The sequence below is a fragment of the Falco naumanni genome, chromosome 2, assembly GCF_017639655.2.
Source record: "Falco naumanni isolate bFalNau1 chromosome 2, bFalNau1.pat, whole genome shotgun sequence".
NCBI classification, from domain to species: domain Eukaryota; kingdom Metazoa; phylum Chordata; class Aves; order Falconiformes; family Falconidae; genus Falco; species Falco naumanni.
The window spans coordinates 17816539-17833817 of record NC_054055.1 but is presented as its reverse complement, the minus strand read 5'-3'; the positions used below and the strand labels follow the sequence as shown (position 1 = coordinate 17833817).

Genomic DNA, 17279 nt, shown 5'->3' with positions numbered 1-17279 from the left:
ATACCTGTAAGAACACAGGTTTTCTTCTCCCATCTTTTTGTTCCCTATCTCAAATACTTTTCCTAGTTTTCCCCTTCATCTTTCTTTCCAATTTCCCCTCCACTGCAAACACAATTTGCTCTTCCCCAGTGCAGAGCTCCCACAAGGAATAGGGTTAAACAAGTTTAAAGAATATCCATGAGCACGGGAGAAAGACCCATGCAAACAGTTCTGGGTCATGACGCTCAACAGGTATGTCCTAATACTGAATCCAATGTGCATATCAAAAGACCGTTCATGCCACTCCAGTCACCCTGAAGAAAAGTTCAATCCCTATTGAATCAACTGTTCCAACAAGACCAAATTTTCTAACAATACATGCTAGAGGATTTGTTCTCTCAAATTCCATGCTTAAGTTCCTATGCAACGGAAAGCCATCATCTCCAGAAATGAAACCAGGCGATCCAATGAAATTATTTATTACTGTTCTACCATCATGAATACTCAAACTTGTTACAAGTGTTCACCATGAAGCAAAAACGCATTTTATCTGCAATTACAAAGACATATGCATTCTTCCATATGAGAACTCAGTTCTGTTGAACATTTTTATGAGTCCATAATAAATGTTTCGAAGTCCTGGTCTAAGTCTGAAACAAGGGCATCCACAAAATCTTCAACTGAAGGCGATTTCTGAAGCATACCTACAAAAGCAAGACAACAGACTCTTAGCAAGAATATTATGACCTTGAAAGCTTTGTCAATAATACTACTTACTGATAAGTAACTTTCAATGTCACAATTGGACAGAAATGGCTCTCATGTTTCTTCATCAAGAAATAAATGCAATTATAGTGTCTAGGGATTATTTAATTTCTTCAAGCTACCTGTTACATGTTATCATAGAATTGAAAGGTTTCAAGACTGATTTTTATCACTGCAATCTTCCTTCAGTAGGGAATTATATCAATTTTACAGCCATGTAAGCATAGACTCAGTCATTTCCAAATGACTGGAATAAATCAGTGATTGAGCGGATATCTAAATCCTTATCTACTGAGTCTCAAGTCTGACAGAGCCAGAAGAAACGACATCTTTTCTCAAAGTGTTACACACATTAAAAGCATTTTAAGTTTGTATTTAAAGTACAAATACTGCTGATTTTTTTCACGAGGCATGAAACATACCCTCACAAAAGCATTTTCAGTGCACTGCAGTTTTGATTTTGCTTTTTTACAGCACCAGGACTTATCTTTTATTAAGAATTTTAATTATTTCATCTGCTAGTTGCAGCATATGGCTAGAGAACAACAGGCAAGGAAATGTGCATAATGAAGAATCACACTCAAGTACTTTGTCAGGTAATCCTATAAACAGAGCAGCTAAAAATCTCACACCTTCCTCCTCAGAATCCCAGTATTCAGAAAGCACGAGAATATTTCCTGTAAATTATTTTCAGATGCTTCTTTGTACTTAATATTGCATTAATGTTGGTCTTTTCACTGTTAGCAACATTTTCAAGATTATATATGGAAATTTACTGCATTACTTGTACCAGAAAAAAAAACCCAAAGCACAGCTGCCAAATAATGTAAAATTTAATCTTTGTACTTCTTTGAAGTGTTCTGTTCTTTCTGACAACTGCCAATGTAAATATAACCTTGTTCTACCCTTTCTGATCAGTGTACCTACCGAACATAATTTTATATTCTTTCACATCCTTAATAATATTTGCTTTCAGTGGAAATTATAATTGCATGCTGCTAGAAGACTGGAATCTTTTACTACAACACAATGATTCAAAACCCACCAGGAAACAGACCAGCTCAATGTAATTTTGTGTGGGCAACCAAAAAGAGTTTTCTTGCTAAGACCTCACAGAATCCCATTTTGATCTGATTTAAACATGTTGCATGTGTCAACACAAACTGCCATGACCCAGTAGATTAATACTTGGTACTAAAAGGAAAGCAAATCTCTTACTATATAGAGGTTGACTGAAATGCAGTTAAATGAAGTTTGCATCAAGCTGTTTTCAAAATGAAAGAGAATGGAATTACTATTTCCAAATACTTGGTAAACTCTAATGTTAGTAAAATCGCTACAGAATTACTTCTAGTTCACAGAATGAACTATAGCTTGAATGAAAATATAGAATATTCAAAAATATAGAATTTCAATATAGAATGAAAAATAGCTTGCTGTATGCTGTGCTGAAAAACAGATGTGTCCAGATACTAGCTACTAATCCAACCTCCCCAGAGAGCCGTGGCCTCTTACAAACTCCCTCTCTAGGTTCCTGAGTGGGCTGCCCGGGGGACATGCATATTTTCTCCCTAAGAGGCTTGGAAAATTTCCAGTTTAAACTCGTAGTATTTCCCTGTAGTTTTCTCAGAAGTGCAGAGAAGTCTTCAGAGGGTGACAGGGATGGCAGCCCACTGGAACATGTACTGTCACGCGTGACTACTGGAGCTTTGTCTTAAACTCAGTTGGAGCCATCCCATCCCAACCCAACAGTGCAATTCATTTTGCCTTTTTTTGGCTTCATTTTGCCTCAGATTTTACAGCTGAACTGCCTGCCTCTATTTCTAGAGACTGAACTGTAGGAAGACCCTCATGGGTGTCACTCATATGACCTTTTTCAGAGATCTACTTTATGAAGAGACAAATTGTACCTATGAAGAACCTACTTTTTCTTGTATCCCAGAAAGAAAACCTGGATGATTAGCTCAGAATCTCAAGTTGGTGAAATTATTCCTTCCTTCCAATTTTTAAGATGTGGCTCTATAAAAGAACCATTTTTTTCTGTAGCAAATACGCCCTTTTCTATCAGATATCAATATGGAGAGATGACTGTAATGCTGCCTACAGAAAATATAAAGATGGCCATAACAGGCATAACCACTACTCCCCAAGCCCCAAAATACAAAAACTCCCTTCAAATACTGACTTTATAAAAAAAAGCCATCCCAGATGTCATTTAGCTAATTCTTTTGGCACACTAGAATTTATTCTGCTGTGGACAATTCTTAGAACTATGATTATCAATACACTGCAAAAGAAGAAAAGCTACCAGTATAATGATTAGGGGGAAGAGCAGAGACTGATGCTGGGATTATCTTCAAGTAGATCTAATTTCCCTCTTACATAAAAACGGCAAATCGTAACAAAAACATTCCAACCCTGGATATTACAAAATGAATAAAAGAAACTTAAGGAAGTACAGTACACTTTAATATACTTTAGTGCAGCTGAATGCAGTCTTAACAAATCTCACTCAAAACTTGTTACAAATTACATTCATTTAGACTCCACATCGAATCTTTTAAATGCGTAGGAGAATTCAAAATCATTTTGGCAATAGTGATGTCAAATGACCTCCAACCCAGTAGTTCCAGCTTTTGATAATACAAATAGATTTCAGGTTTCTTGCATTAGTGGTCTATTGCATCGTTATTTTCCCATCACTGACATCGCAAACGGACACTCGCAGAATTTGCTTCTGCAAGGGAAGGAAGAAGAGTAACGGAGGTCACTGCTGAAGAATTCCTACTGTAGTAAAATGAACATGCCCTTATGAAATAAATAACTACAGATTTGAGAGCAGACAACTCCAAAAGAAGCAGACACTGATGGTATTTCCGTGTTTTAACCTCTTACTCTGTATTGATGTGTTAAGAATTGTTATGTCTCCCTTTAAACTCCATTAAAATATATCAAAGCAAGATCAGCTTTGATATATTGTAAGTACTCAGCACTTCAGTCTAAATGATTTAGTAAGATGTCCACAAGGTCTGATGGTTGTTGCAGTTTTAAAATCTAGGAGTGTATTTTATATGTTCAGCCCAACTCCTATTTCAGCTCAGTCTCTCCCAAGCCTAAGGCAACTGCATAGATTATCTTCTCTGCTTTGAAGTTTTCTTTCACATTACAGCACTGTGGTTAACCACACCCTTTTGAGAGATGGTTAGCTATAACCTACAATCACTGAAAATTGGGAGAAGAATAAAGCCTGTGGCAAAATTTGGCCTCTGCCCCTTCAGAACACTAATTATTTTGGGTCCATGTAGCTTGACTTAACATATGTTGCCATTCACATCACCTTTTAGGATTTATGCAGATTTCTTATACTTTCAAAGAGACACACAATCATTATCTGAAGATTTTCACAGCCTCTTCAAATCATGATTATTCCACAAAGTACAATTCGAGGCACAGAAAAACAATGTTTTAAACTGCATTGCAGCAAATGCGTGTGTGTTTACACATTCGGTTGGTTTGATTACCATGTATGCACACGGTTCAGTATGACTGTCTGCAATATAACACAGCATTAACAAATCAAAAACACAATTTCACATGTTGCACAAGGACTTCCTGAGAGACCCAAAGGGCCATATGACTGCATCAAAACTGCAGGAGAAGTGCACTCCAGGATTTGTTCCATGCTCTCAGTTCCCAGCTCATCCAACCCAGTACTTTTCACACTGCAATTCACTTTCTGGCTATGCACCTGGGTTTCTCTCCAGTCAGGGAGTGCCAAGGGAGAGAGGGAGGGATGGTCCACACCTGAATCTTGTTCAGACCTGCAATCAGCACACAACTGGACCTGGAAGGGACACCTAGGTTACGTATCTTTAAAGGAATTTGGAATCCCTAATGCCATGTAGTCCTGGGATGAGAGGGTCTGCAAGAGCCATGTGGCTGACCCAAAGTGACAGAGGAATCAAGTTCTTCTCAAACTGTATTTCCTCTCTAAAGAAAAAAAAAAAACAACAACAACAAAAAACAAGCAAGCAAGCCTCTTGGACAAAGCACTGTTTACTCATTTTTTAATTGCTCCTGCTATCCATATGTGTGACTATTTCTGAATTTTGTAGATTGTCAAAGGGGTAAGATAAAAGTGGTCACTTCAGAAAATGTTAAAAAAGGTTTCATAAAGCCTTTGTGTTTGGTGGTTTTGGTTGGGGTTTTTTTGTTTTTTTAATGGAAACAAATGCCAAGAGAATCAGATCCAAACAAAACAAGTGTATTATGTTTTCTAATTAAAGACTAGTCCAAACAGGAATCTTGTCAGTAACTCCACTGGATGGCAGGTCAGATCCTTTACCTTCCCTAATCAGTACATCTAGGGAATCACGCGGGAGAAAGATGAAAAGTTAGGGTCATATCCAAACACAAAAGACAGACAATAGATAGCTTCTGAAAAGAAAATGTAACAAAGAAACTGTATAAATGAAACCCACTTGTGAAGCTATAAGTTACCAGTCAATGAATATGGCTAACTTCACAATGAGATATGGAAACACTTCAAAAGTGAGGCTACATACATGCATCCAAAAGCCAGACTTGTACAAAGCGCTTTTCTCTTTTTATATATATATTAAAAATGCCTGAAATAACAGCCTAAGGAACTTCAGGTTTCTGAACTACGGCACTAGTGAGTACAGAATCTGGACTGTTACACTGAAGAAGAATAAAATCAACAAGCTTTTAAGTTTGGTGGAATCTGTCTTTAATCAGGAATCTATTTGCTCATCTGCTACGAGAGCACAGTTTTGCAACTGATGAAAACCAACAAAAGAGAAATCAAGTATTAAGCAACATCCATAATGAAAAGGACAAAATGCAGCAAAAGGAGTCACAAGCTGACTGAACCCAAACCAATTAAAGAACAAGCAACTGTTCTTACTTTTCTCCTTAAATTCTCAGATTTTGTAATAAATACAGAACAATTCAGTATGAAGATATAATAAGCTTTTCCATCATGTGTGTTCTATACTTTAAACTCAAATAATCCCAAACAATCAAATTATTAACTTGTCAAAACACTGGAGTCACCTCAATTTCATTTCCTAGGGAGTCATTCAAGCATGCTTGTTTAAGTTTTGCACTGTCTACAAATGAACATCATAATATGCACAGGCAAGGATATGCTGATGAATTCCGGCTATTTTTATGATCTTGAGTATGTTTTAAAATTTCAGTTTAAAGTAGTATGAAAGAAACACAGAGTATAAAACTGAAATTCAGAATACAAAAGTGGCCAGGGAGATAACCTGAAGCAAGGAAGACACACCCTTGATGGAAGAGGATCAGATCAGGGAATACTTAAGCAAACTGGACATAACATAAGCCCACAGGCCCTGACAGAAGGCACCCGTGAGTGCTGAGGGAGCTGGCAGAGGGCACTGCAAGGCAAATCTCAGTAATCTTTGATAAGATTGGGATCACTCTGGGAGAAGTGCCAAAACACTGGAAAAAAGCAAATATCATTCCTATCCTCAAGAAGGACAAGGAGGAGAACCAGGGAACTACAGGCTGGTCACTCTCACTTCAATCCCTAGGAAGGTGGTGGAGCAGCTAATCCTGGACACCATTTTCAGGCTCATGCACGACAGAAAAATCATCAGGAATAGCCACCATGGATTCACCAAGGGCAAGTCATGCTTGACTAACCTGATAAACTTCTGTGACAAAACAGCTGGCCTGCTAGACAAGGGGAGAGCCATGGATATTATCTACCTGGACTTCAGCAAGGTTTGACAGTTTCCCTAAGATCCTCACAAAGAAGCTGTTGATGTACAGGCTGGATGAGCAGACAGTGAGGTGGATTAAAAACTGGCTGAATGGCCAGGCCCAGAGGGAGGTGATCAGTGCCATGAAGCCCAGTTGGAGGCCAATAACTAGCAGTGTATCCCAGGGGTCAATACCAGGTCCAGTCCTGTTTAACATCTTCATTAACGACCTGGATGACAGGGCAGAGTTCAACAAGGTCCTACACCTGGGGAGGAACAACCCCAGGCACCAACTTATGTTGGGGTCCACCCAACAAGAAAGCAGTTCGCATGAAAAAGGACCAGGGGGTCCCGGTGGACACCACGTTGAACATGAGCCAGCAGTGGGGCCCTGCTGCAAAGGAGGAGAACGGCATCCTGGGCTGCATCAGGCAAAGGATCGCCAGCAGGCTGAGGGAGGTGATCCTTCCCCTCCATGCAGAGCTGCTGAGGACACACCTGCAATGCCGTGTCCAGTGCTGGGCTCCTTGGTACAAGAGACACATGGATGGGCATACTGCAGAGAATCCAACAAAGGACCACAAAAATGATGAAGAGACTGGAGCATCTCTTCTACCAGGAAGGGCTGAGAGAGCTGGGACTGTTCAGCCTAGAGAAGAGAAAGCTCAGGGAGATCTTAATATTGAGTATTAACACCTGAAGGGAGGGTGCAAAGCAGATGGAGCCGGGCTCTTCTCAGTGGTGCCCAGTGACAGGACCAGAGGCAATGGGCACAAACTGAAACACAAGAGGTTCCCTCTGAACAGCAGGAAACACTTTTTCCCCGTGACAGTGACCGAGCACTGGCCCAGGTTGCCCAGAGAGGTTGTGGAGTCTCCATCTCAAAAGCCACCTGGGACATGGTCCTGGGCAACTGACTCTAGGTGGCCCTGCTTGAGCAGTGGGGTTGAACGAGATGACCTCCAGAGGTCTCTTCCAACTTCACCTATTCTATGATTCTGTGAAAACATCTTGAAAACCTCTGCTGTTTTTTGTAAATCATAGTCCGTGCTACATTCACCAGTATGATTCATGCTAACGCTGACACAGGGGAGTTACTGCTGTCTTGTTCTCCTGTTACACATAAACAAACACACCAGCAGGTGCACTACAGTTACTGACTGTTAAGTGACACACAGTTCTGTTTAAATCAGTAAATCCATAAACAACTAAAGAAAAAAAATTAAAATCAAACTGCCTATATTTTAAAAATTAAAATCAAACTGCCTATATTTTATACATAGATTTTATGGTCACATCATAAAAGATCCCATTATTCTACTATTTACATGAAGTTCACTACCCTGCAGTAGGCACCACTTTTCCTTAAATATAGCTTGCTCTCTTCTTCAAAGCCCAGGCTACACAGCTATCACCTCTTAACCATTCACCATTGGTCCTGACAACTCACCAATGAACTAAATTAATTGAGGACTATAAGCATGAGGGCTATGAATATCGAAATGCCTAAACCATCTAATTACTGCATTACAAGAGTTAAACTTGTCTGTGTGCTTTCACTGTATCTTACCAGACTTCATCATATTTGGATTTCCTTTAAACTTAAAATAAAGTTGGAATTTCCTGGACTATGATGCCACCTTTTTAGCTTCATTTCCATAGCAAGTTTTATCCAAAACAACAGATGCATAATCTCAACTCCAAACTGATTATACCATGTTCTACTGTGTTCTCTCACATGCAATGGGGAAAGCCATTTCTACTTCCATTGATTTTATAAGTCCATCCACAGATGAATTCTGCAAACTTCATTCAAATAATATTTGATTAAAGGGAGCACACTGTCAGCAACTTCAACATAGCATCTAGGACATTCCAGAAAGATTTCATGCTCAGTAAAATTCCAAATACATCCCAGAAATAGAGGAGATGATAAGCATAACTGGTGTTTAAAAGCATTCATTCTTTCTATACCATATGACTTACAATTTATTATTGGATTTGCTTGTAAAGATTTACATTCCTGTCTTGCAACTACTTAATCCACAGTTTTGGGCTACAGTTTTTTGAGGTTACAAACACAGACTCTTCAAGAACAGTAAAGAAATGCAAGTTTGCGAAGTCATCTTAAATAAAAAAGTAACCCTGAAGATCAGAAATATAAACAGACTAATCTTGAAAATATATAGTTGCTTAATATATGATGAATCTAAGGAGCAGAGAGGTTATGGCCTCAAATATAAGCAGATAGGTCAAAGAACTGAAATGTTCTAGTTATGGAACCCTGCCAATCTCATGATGAAATACAGACACATTACCACTGTCTTCCTTATCTGAGAAAAATCCCCACAACTTCCTGTCTACCAAACTGAAGTGAACAGAGGCCAATGAATTAATATTCATCCTTAATATTAAGAACTTCAGACTAAACTGAAAGATGCCCCTCCAGATGAAGGGCTTACCAAGTCCTCCTATCATGAATAGCAACAGTAATGCAAAAATGTTTGGTTTGAATACTGCAACATTACAAAGGAAAGTTTTTATCATGATCTCAATGACAGAGTCAAGATAAAGTCAGCAGTTTCTCAAACTTGTTTCATTCTCCTGACATTATTTTTTTTAATATACAAATTATAATATCTTTGCTATCGCTATGAATGATTTTTAGAAGTTACTTTCCTGATTCAAAAGGCAGGTATGGTATAGAGAGGAATAATGAACCATATTTCTTCCACTTAATGAGAATGTACACTCAAAGTATTGATACAACTGAAGTAATTTTGAAGATGCTAAAAAGATGTGGCCAAAACAAGTTCAAATTCTTGTGTACGAAATAACCAGATCCATTATGAATTCCATGTATGTAAAAGTTAACAGTTCTTTGTATCACAAAATTGTGTCATCCATCTTCCTTCAAGTATGTGGTACTCTTATTCTGAATTCTTTAGACAGCCTTGAAATACAACCTCTTCCGACACGTCACCCCAACTATCTGCGTGTTTTTATTCTACGTATGACAAGCTCTACTGATCATGACACAAAGCTGACATCCTGCTCACTTATCTAAATAAGTAAGTTTTCTTTCATAAATCCAATGAAAATCACAAATTAAAAAGACCAAATTGGGAAATGCAGTTGTATTATTTCCCACTTGAGCAAGGGAATAATTTTTTTTTCTACCTTGAACCATAAGTATGGGCTCTTTTCCACCGCCGTGTGCCAGCATCTCTCTACGATAACGCTCACCCATTGCCCTGGAGAAACACAGATGTTAGATCCACCTGCAAACACAACCTGTTCAGGCTTTCAGTCAGATTTGCTTCTAGGATCTCTACAGAACTCAGAGACAGAGATCAAATGAAATCTTCCACCCTGAAACAATGACTGCCTTGATTCCACGTTGAGTCCTCAAATTCAGAGTACATTTAAAATTATACTATGAGTAACTGAACTAGACAAATTTGATACATATGAATATGTTAGTGTTTACAGAAGTTAATTTGCGAACAACATTTCAGCCTTCATTGCTCCAAGGGGAAAAACTGCTCTGTTACAATGCTCTGAATGCTCACCTAAGGTATAGAACACTTACAATTTGTGATCTCACAATCTACTTTTTAATTTCAAAGCAGAACGAGTAGGATAGCTATACTTAGCTTCGAAGTTGGTGACATGAAGCTTGTTTAATACCCACAGTTGCTTTGACTTCAATAGAAAATTACAAGTAATTAGGCATCTACGAAAATCAAGCTCTCTAATTAGATCTAAATGTGGATTTCAGTGCCTCCAAACTGGCACACCTGTATCTTAAAACATCGACATGAATTTTTTTGCACCAATGAACATGTCCCAAAGTACACTTTATACTCGTGTCTATTTCCTGTTTTGTAATCCTTTTAAAATCAAGAAAAAGGCTAAAACCCAACTGTCATTAAAAAAAGCCCATTAACCTAGGCAGCCCCATCTGACCTGTTTCATGTTTTCCAGAAGCAAGTAGCACTTCATTCTACTTCATATTTTCTCTGTTTTTACCTATCAAATGGGTCCTGAGCAAAACACTGTTTCCACACCATGGAAGCAACAGCCCTAGACATGAGGTAGGAGTAATATTTGGCACCATAGCCCACAAGATGACTGAATCGCAGCTGCCAGGCCTGTAAGGAGAAAACAAAAAAGAACAAAAATAGTCTTTTAAATCCTTTAAATTGTTTGGCATTTTCTGAAATATGATGGAAGAAATCTGATACTATTAAACACAAACAGTTTAAAAAAAAAAAAAAAAAAGAAAAAAACCACCACCACCAGAAATCCCAGAATGAACACATCCTTTATTATAAGAAGCATTTTTCAACCTAAATACTGTACATCCAATACACTGATCCCAACTGAAATAATACACAAATATGACCAGAAGGGGAGAAAATCAAGTAGTGAAAAAGATTATTCATATTTGATAACAGCTGTTTTGTTCCACTGGTCTTTAAAGAAAGCCACAATTACTTCATTACAAGCAACACCATGTTTTACCATTTTCCATGTGGGCAAGTGCAGCGTCACACTTGGAAAAGTTCAATTTATAAACTTTTTCCACAAACAAAATGATAATAGGGACTTGCATTTAATACTATAAAAATATGGCTTCCCATATATCAAAAAACTCAAATTACACCCACATGCAATGTCATTGTTCACAGATTTTTTTGCACATTTTCAAATGCATATATATATCAGATCATCACGCATAGTTATATTGTTATTCATTTATGTATTGTTACTTAGCTTTATGACTCTTCCCAGTAACGGTGGACTCCTTAATGCTGTTTGGTGTTGACTGTTTACGTTTTCTTAGCAGAGAAAATCTGAACTGTCACCCTTACTTTCTCAGAAATAAAAATACTTTTTTTTTTTTTTAATTTCCCTGGCTGTAACAGAGTAATTTAAATTGGGAGAGACCTCTGAAGGTCACGTGGTCCAACTTCTGCTCAAAGCAGACCCAACTTTGATAAGGTTTCTCAGGGCTCTGTCTAAAATCTCAGTATCTCTAAGGTTGAAGATCTCATCACCTCTGATGCAATGTGGAAAGGCAAGCAGGTCCAAGCTGAGAAGACATTGTTTCCCAATAGATTCGGGCATATTTTTTGAACTGAAGATGGATGAATGCATAGATGAAGGAGTGAGAAACTGACTCTGCCCTTTCAGTGCTCTGAGAAAACCAGGCCTATATCTTATTTGCCCTCCTACCCAAAGTCAAAGCTCTTAACATTCTTGTGATGTGACTGTTGTCAAGATTTTTTGTATGTACTATAGAAAACAGAGTTTTAAAGAGGAACTAGAAGCCAAACAATAAAGTAGCACAACAGATGTTTTAAATTTAAATCCATGGGCTCTCAAGATGCTTGTACTTATCCTAGAATCAATAGCTGAAATGCTGAGGCAGCTGAACAGAAAAGTGAAAGGGCATTAGCAATTTTTCAGAACTATTTATCTTTGTGATTCTTTATCACATTGTAAGTAACAAACTCCTCCTGATTTTTGACAGCTGAAATAAACTATGTTTCTTTATTCAAGAAAGTGCTGATCATCACCTTATTCTCCGTTACCAAAGTCAAAGATTTATGAATGTGGTAAAAAAAATGACCAACTGAGAGGGTGGAAAAATAAATTATTCAGCTTTTAATCAGTCTTTTTACTTTTAAAAAGGTACCCTATAATCTAGATCATTGTGAACAGCTGATGAGAAACAAAGTTCTTAGCTCCCTTTTCCGAGCAACACCTATAAATAAAGTTCTCAAAGTTAACTACGATTCAGCCATTCAAAAGCTATTTTTAACAAGATGGTTATCTCCACCCTAAGACAGGTGTCCAAAACAGATGGAATTTGCCATGAGTGAGCAATCTAGTCTCTACTGGTAGGCTACACAACTAGTTTAAAGTAGGAGCAACATAGTTAGAGGAGATGAAAAAATGTCTCTAGTCTTCAATTTTCCTGTTGGTCTTGACGCATGATGAAAATTGTTAAGAATTATTAAAAACTCATCAGTGACAGGACAGTATCCCCAAAAGGAAAAAAAATAGAGGATGTGTCAGTCCATCTTAAGACAGATGCCTAAGACAGATAAGGTATAGATGACTCTCTCTTCCTTCATTGGAATATGTAAGGAACACACTTTTAGACAGCTCAGGTTATGTAAGATGACTACCATCCTCAAAGGCATACCATAACTAAGATTGTTTTCTTATTGCAAACAACAGTCACGGAAATCTGATTATTAACACTGCTATTCCCTAGTGAAGCTTATATTCAATTTAAAAATGTTTGGGGTTTTGTACCAGTACAGATTTTCCCCACTCTAAAGTATGAATAATTCTAGCATGCTACCATTCCCTGTCACTACTTTTTTCTCAGTCCTCACACAAAGTTTCTGATCAAGAACTCCCAATCTTCAATATTTCACCATTACCCAGTACCTATTATTCAAGTACATCTTTGGATTCTAAGCTGTTTTAGTAATTAACTTTCCAAAACTGGACTTAGCTACCTGTAAAAAAAATATTTAAACATTAAGATTCATCCTCTACCCTAATTCACAAGGAACTATCTGCCTGCATTAAAATACTCCTCTTGTTTCATACGGATGAGACTATGATCTAGGCAATACAATGTTCAAAAAGCCCAAGAATAGGCTAATACTCCTTTAAAAAGTTCTATGATGTATAAACTATAAACACATCACTGCAAATATATTTAAAACTAAATGGTTCACCTTTTAGCATAAAACTCCATTTTAATAAAATTAGCTATAGAGCTATAGATGTAAAATGACTTGATTTCTTGGTGTTGTTTCCAATGCTGAATGATTTCTCCATTTATAAAAACAAACACACACACACCCCTCCACCCCACTTTATCAATTTCCCTTTTGGAAAGGGTAAAGGCTAGACATGTAGAACTAGGGCACTCTCCTTATTAAATGTTGTATTTTGGGTAAGCAGCTAGAAAGTTAATGAAGACTCTTGAGTAATCACTTACTTCAAAAAGTTCCACGAACCCGTTCCAGGAGTTTATAAAACAGTGCATTTTACAGCATAGCCCATGGGTTATGATAATATGCCATCCACAGGTCATGTTCATGCCTGCTTTTTATCCCACACAACAGACTGAAATAAAGGTGTGTGACTGATCCATTGCAGTTATTAAAGGGGCCCTCTTTCCACCAACATTATCAGTCTTCTCTTATAGCCATGTCTGAAATATTTCCAAATTCCATGTGCAATGGCTTTCCATCCCATTGTGTAACAAACAAAAATACCACACCGATACTTTTGTATTTTTACACCTTATCAGGAATTTTTTTAAAAGTCTTTGTAGGATACATTCTTAGGGTAAGATTCAATTCATTCTACCTTACCTACCTTAAACCAGGTATCTTGCCCAAACCAGACATTATACGCTTCCTTTGTAATCAAAGGACAGAAGTATTTATCCTGTTATCTTTGGAAAGGACAGGACTACTGCTCTAGGAGAAATCTGAATAATTTACTACAACTTCTATCTTCTATTTAAAAGGTAAGCCACCTCATTAATTCAAACAATATAGTAGCATTAGTTAAACTGTTTTGAAGACTACATAAACTAATTTAGGATTCAATAATTTGAATTTTAAATTTAGAACTATTAAGATTATCACAAAAAAAATCTGATAGAAAAATTCAGATGCGATTCTACGAAGACAAAACCAAAGAAAAAAAACCCCTACAGCTTAATATATGCTAACCTAGCTTTTGTTTGAGTGTAGGTAATCATTCATGAAGCTCCACTAATCACATGCTATCAGTGCTACAAAATCCTACTACATCTGTTGGAAACAGAAAAAACAAAACAAACTACAGGAATTCTTTACTAGTGCTTGGACTTTTCAAAATGCTCTTCCAACAGTTTCTGCTGTGACTTCAGTTACTGCAAAGCATATTTAAGTCCATTTTGCTTTGCATCTTAAGACAAAAAACACAAGTGAGAACCTGAAAACACACAACACTAAATTAAGAAAACTATTTTCATCATTTAAGTCTTCTAATTACAAAATGTGTTCTACTGTAATTACATCAATGAGCAAGTTGTTGAATAGTTTCCATGAGGAACACTCTTTGATGGAGATGATATTTTGTGCCCGCCCCCTTCTTAATTAAATGCTTATTCTGGCAGGAAACCTAATAAAGGAGCAGCCAACTCGTTTCCTTCAGGGGGGCTACTGGGTGGAGAACCCCTGAATCTGGCACTAAGTTGGTATTACTGCTCCTAATGCCCTTGAATTTAGCTGTCAGCACGGGTGGAAAACTCCTGAGAGACATCAAGAAGCTCCAGGCTCTGGTAACTTCACAGCCAGAAGAGAATGTTGATTAGCATGGAAATCAGTACAGGTTATTTCCCTCTGCTGAGACCAAGGTTTATCAGGGCTAGTGGAAATCCAGGACACCACCACTCTGGCATGCAAACAAGCACACTGAAGGTTAGCACGGGCAATGTTTTCTTGGCACTGTGTCAGCCATTCATACAGCAGGAGCTGGAGGTGCAACAGAAAGAGCTGCAGGTTACAGGTCAAGAACTATGAAGCCATTTTTCAGCACAGAAAACTGGTGAATTTAACGTGGGGTGCAGATCAGAGGGATGCTTCACATTTAGCTTAGCAATTTTCCCGTTCTGATGTACCAGCTGCACAGGTATAATTATAAAATATCAGAGGGGAAAAGTACTTTTAGCAAAAGAAAAAAATATTATCTGATGACCAGGAGATCTGGTCTTACTTTTTCCCTTTGACTTCATATTTTCATGTTCTTCAGACCCACATTCTGCCTCAGATCACTTTTCTCAAAATTCAAGGAAGATACTCAAGAGATTTCACAGCACAGAACTGCAACAACATCCAGTTAACACATACAGAAAATTTCAGTCTCGTTCATACATTACAGTGACTCCAGGAATCAGTGTGCTAATCTACTTGAATTAAATGCCCTTCTCCGAACCTTTTCTATGCTCCCTTTCCCAGAATAACTGAGCCTGCAGTCAGACAAGCCGAGAAGCTTCCTGGTAAGGCTCCTCTTCTCCTCCTTCCCCTGCACAGTGATGGAAGCAAGCAGCCTGGCACTGCTAGCAGAAGCCTAGGCTGTGGCTGCCAGGCTCTGAAGCTCAATCTCTATCACTTGGGTGCACTTATTTTGGGAAGCCCACATTGTCACACAGCAGAATTTATTCTTCTACTTTTCTGTTTAAACTACTCATTTTCCTTACGAAATGAGAAAAGGATTTTCACATATGCTTTGCAGCTTACAGAATTCACTTTTGTTCTGAAAAAATCACAGATTTTTTTTTCCTATTATATTAGCCTGTTACATAAGTTTACAGCGTGCTTTGAAAACGTCCTCAATTCATTCTCACTTGAAGAAACAGTTTAATGAGTTTTGGAGTGCAGAGTCTGCAAACTGCTTGTGCCAGTAGCTACCTTGGGGGAAAAGCTAGAACACTTACTGACTGGCAGAAACAACTCTCTCCATAGGTATGCAGCGGCTTGCTCAGTCAACTTACTTTCTGTATTCTTGGCCTGTGCCCCTCTAAGTTTTATAGAATTACATCATCATCATCATTCCGGAGTTTCACAATAATAAAAAAATCCAATAAAGAGCTTTAAAGCCACTTCCTTTGCTGCAGTTTCTAAGCTTGTTTAGAATAACAGAAAGCTAATTTCAAGAAACCACATCTTGTGCTGCGCCCCTAACTTGCCTAACATCAATACTCGTTCAGTTCTTCAGCGTCATGCGTTTCTGTGTTAGGAGCAGGAGAATGCACAAAGTAAACCAACACTGCTATTTTAAAAAGCGAGTCAAGCAAGAGATTAAGATTTCAATTTATAACACTTCTGTGTTTTTATGACAAAATTATAAATAAATCTAGCAAGGCAAGGAACGTAAATATTTTTGCAGTTGTTTACACTAGGGAAGAGGAAAGGAATTTAACATGCAATTAACCACTCTAGGTGTTTCTAGATATGTACAATATGGCCTTTGAATTACTTAAAGAAAAATATTTCATTTTTATTTATACACTATTAATGCATTTGAGCTGCTTATAGCAAAATTATTTAAAACTACTTACTCTTCCCATCTTCTCTCCTCCCCACAAAGTGACTGCAGGGAAGGGGGACATGGTAACAAAGAATACAGACATCAAAAAACTGTATGTATGATCTGCATTGCTCTACAATCCTTAAAACTTGGATTAAAAAGACACAGTTATGAAAACTGATTCTATATTGTGTCCTTTGGCTGATCTTATTTGGACAAGTTGAGAGACAGTCTTACTATTAAACATTTAACTAGTCTTTAAAGTAAAATATAAGAAATATGCAATCAGACAATTTCCAAACAAGTCCTTCATGTTGCAACACATAACTCTACACATATACCTACACATGCAACACCCACCCCATTCAATTATCCATTAATAATTTCTATTACTGCCTAAACTTTAAAGATTCATAAGCCCAAGATAACTACAATCAGATCATCACAGTTTCCTTTGGGTACTGACTCACACTGAAGTCCAAGGGTTTTATTCTGCTTTACCAATTAAACCTAATTTAAGGTATTGACCTTTAAAAACATTATTTTAAAACAAACATCATGAAGGCTCTTGAAGATAAGCTCTTCCATAAAATGAGAAATATCTTAAGCAACATTGTAACTAAAAAAATCTATTTGTCAGTAGAACTTAATCACGTAAATTATCTG

General features: G+C 37.5%; 1 protein-coding gene across 1 annotated transcript in view; it reads right to left on the bottom strand.

The window, feature by feature from the left end:
* Window positions 1-442: 442 nt before the first annotated feature.
* LOC121083263 (mitochondrial intermediate peptidase) overlaps window positions 443-17279 on the bottom strand; it is an 80891-nt gene continuing 64054 nt past the window's right edge. Inside the window, exons 17-19 of the mRNA XM_040583455.1 lie at window positions 10530-10651; window positions 9678-9751; window positions 443-683 (exon numbers count right to left, since the gene is read on the bottom strand). Of these exons, the coding sequence (XP_040439389.1) occupies window positions 589-683; window positions 9678-9751; window positions 10530-10651 (291 nt within the window). The 3' untranslated portion in view covers window positions 443-588. The remainder of the gene's footprint in view (window positions 684-9677; window positions 9752-10529; window positions 10652-17279) is intronic.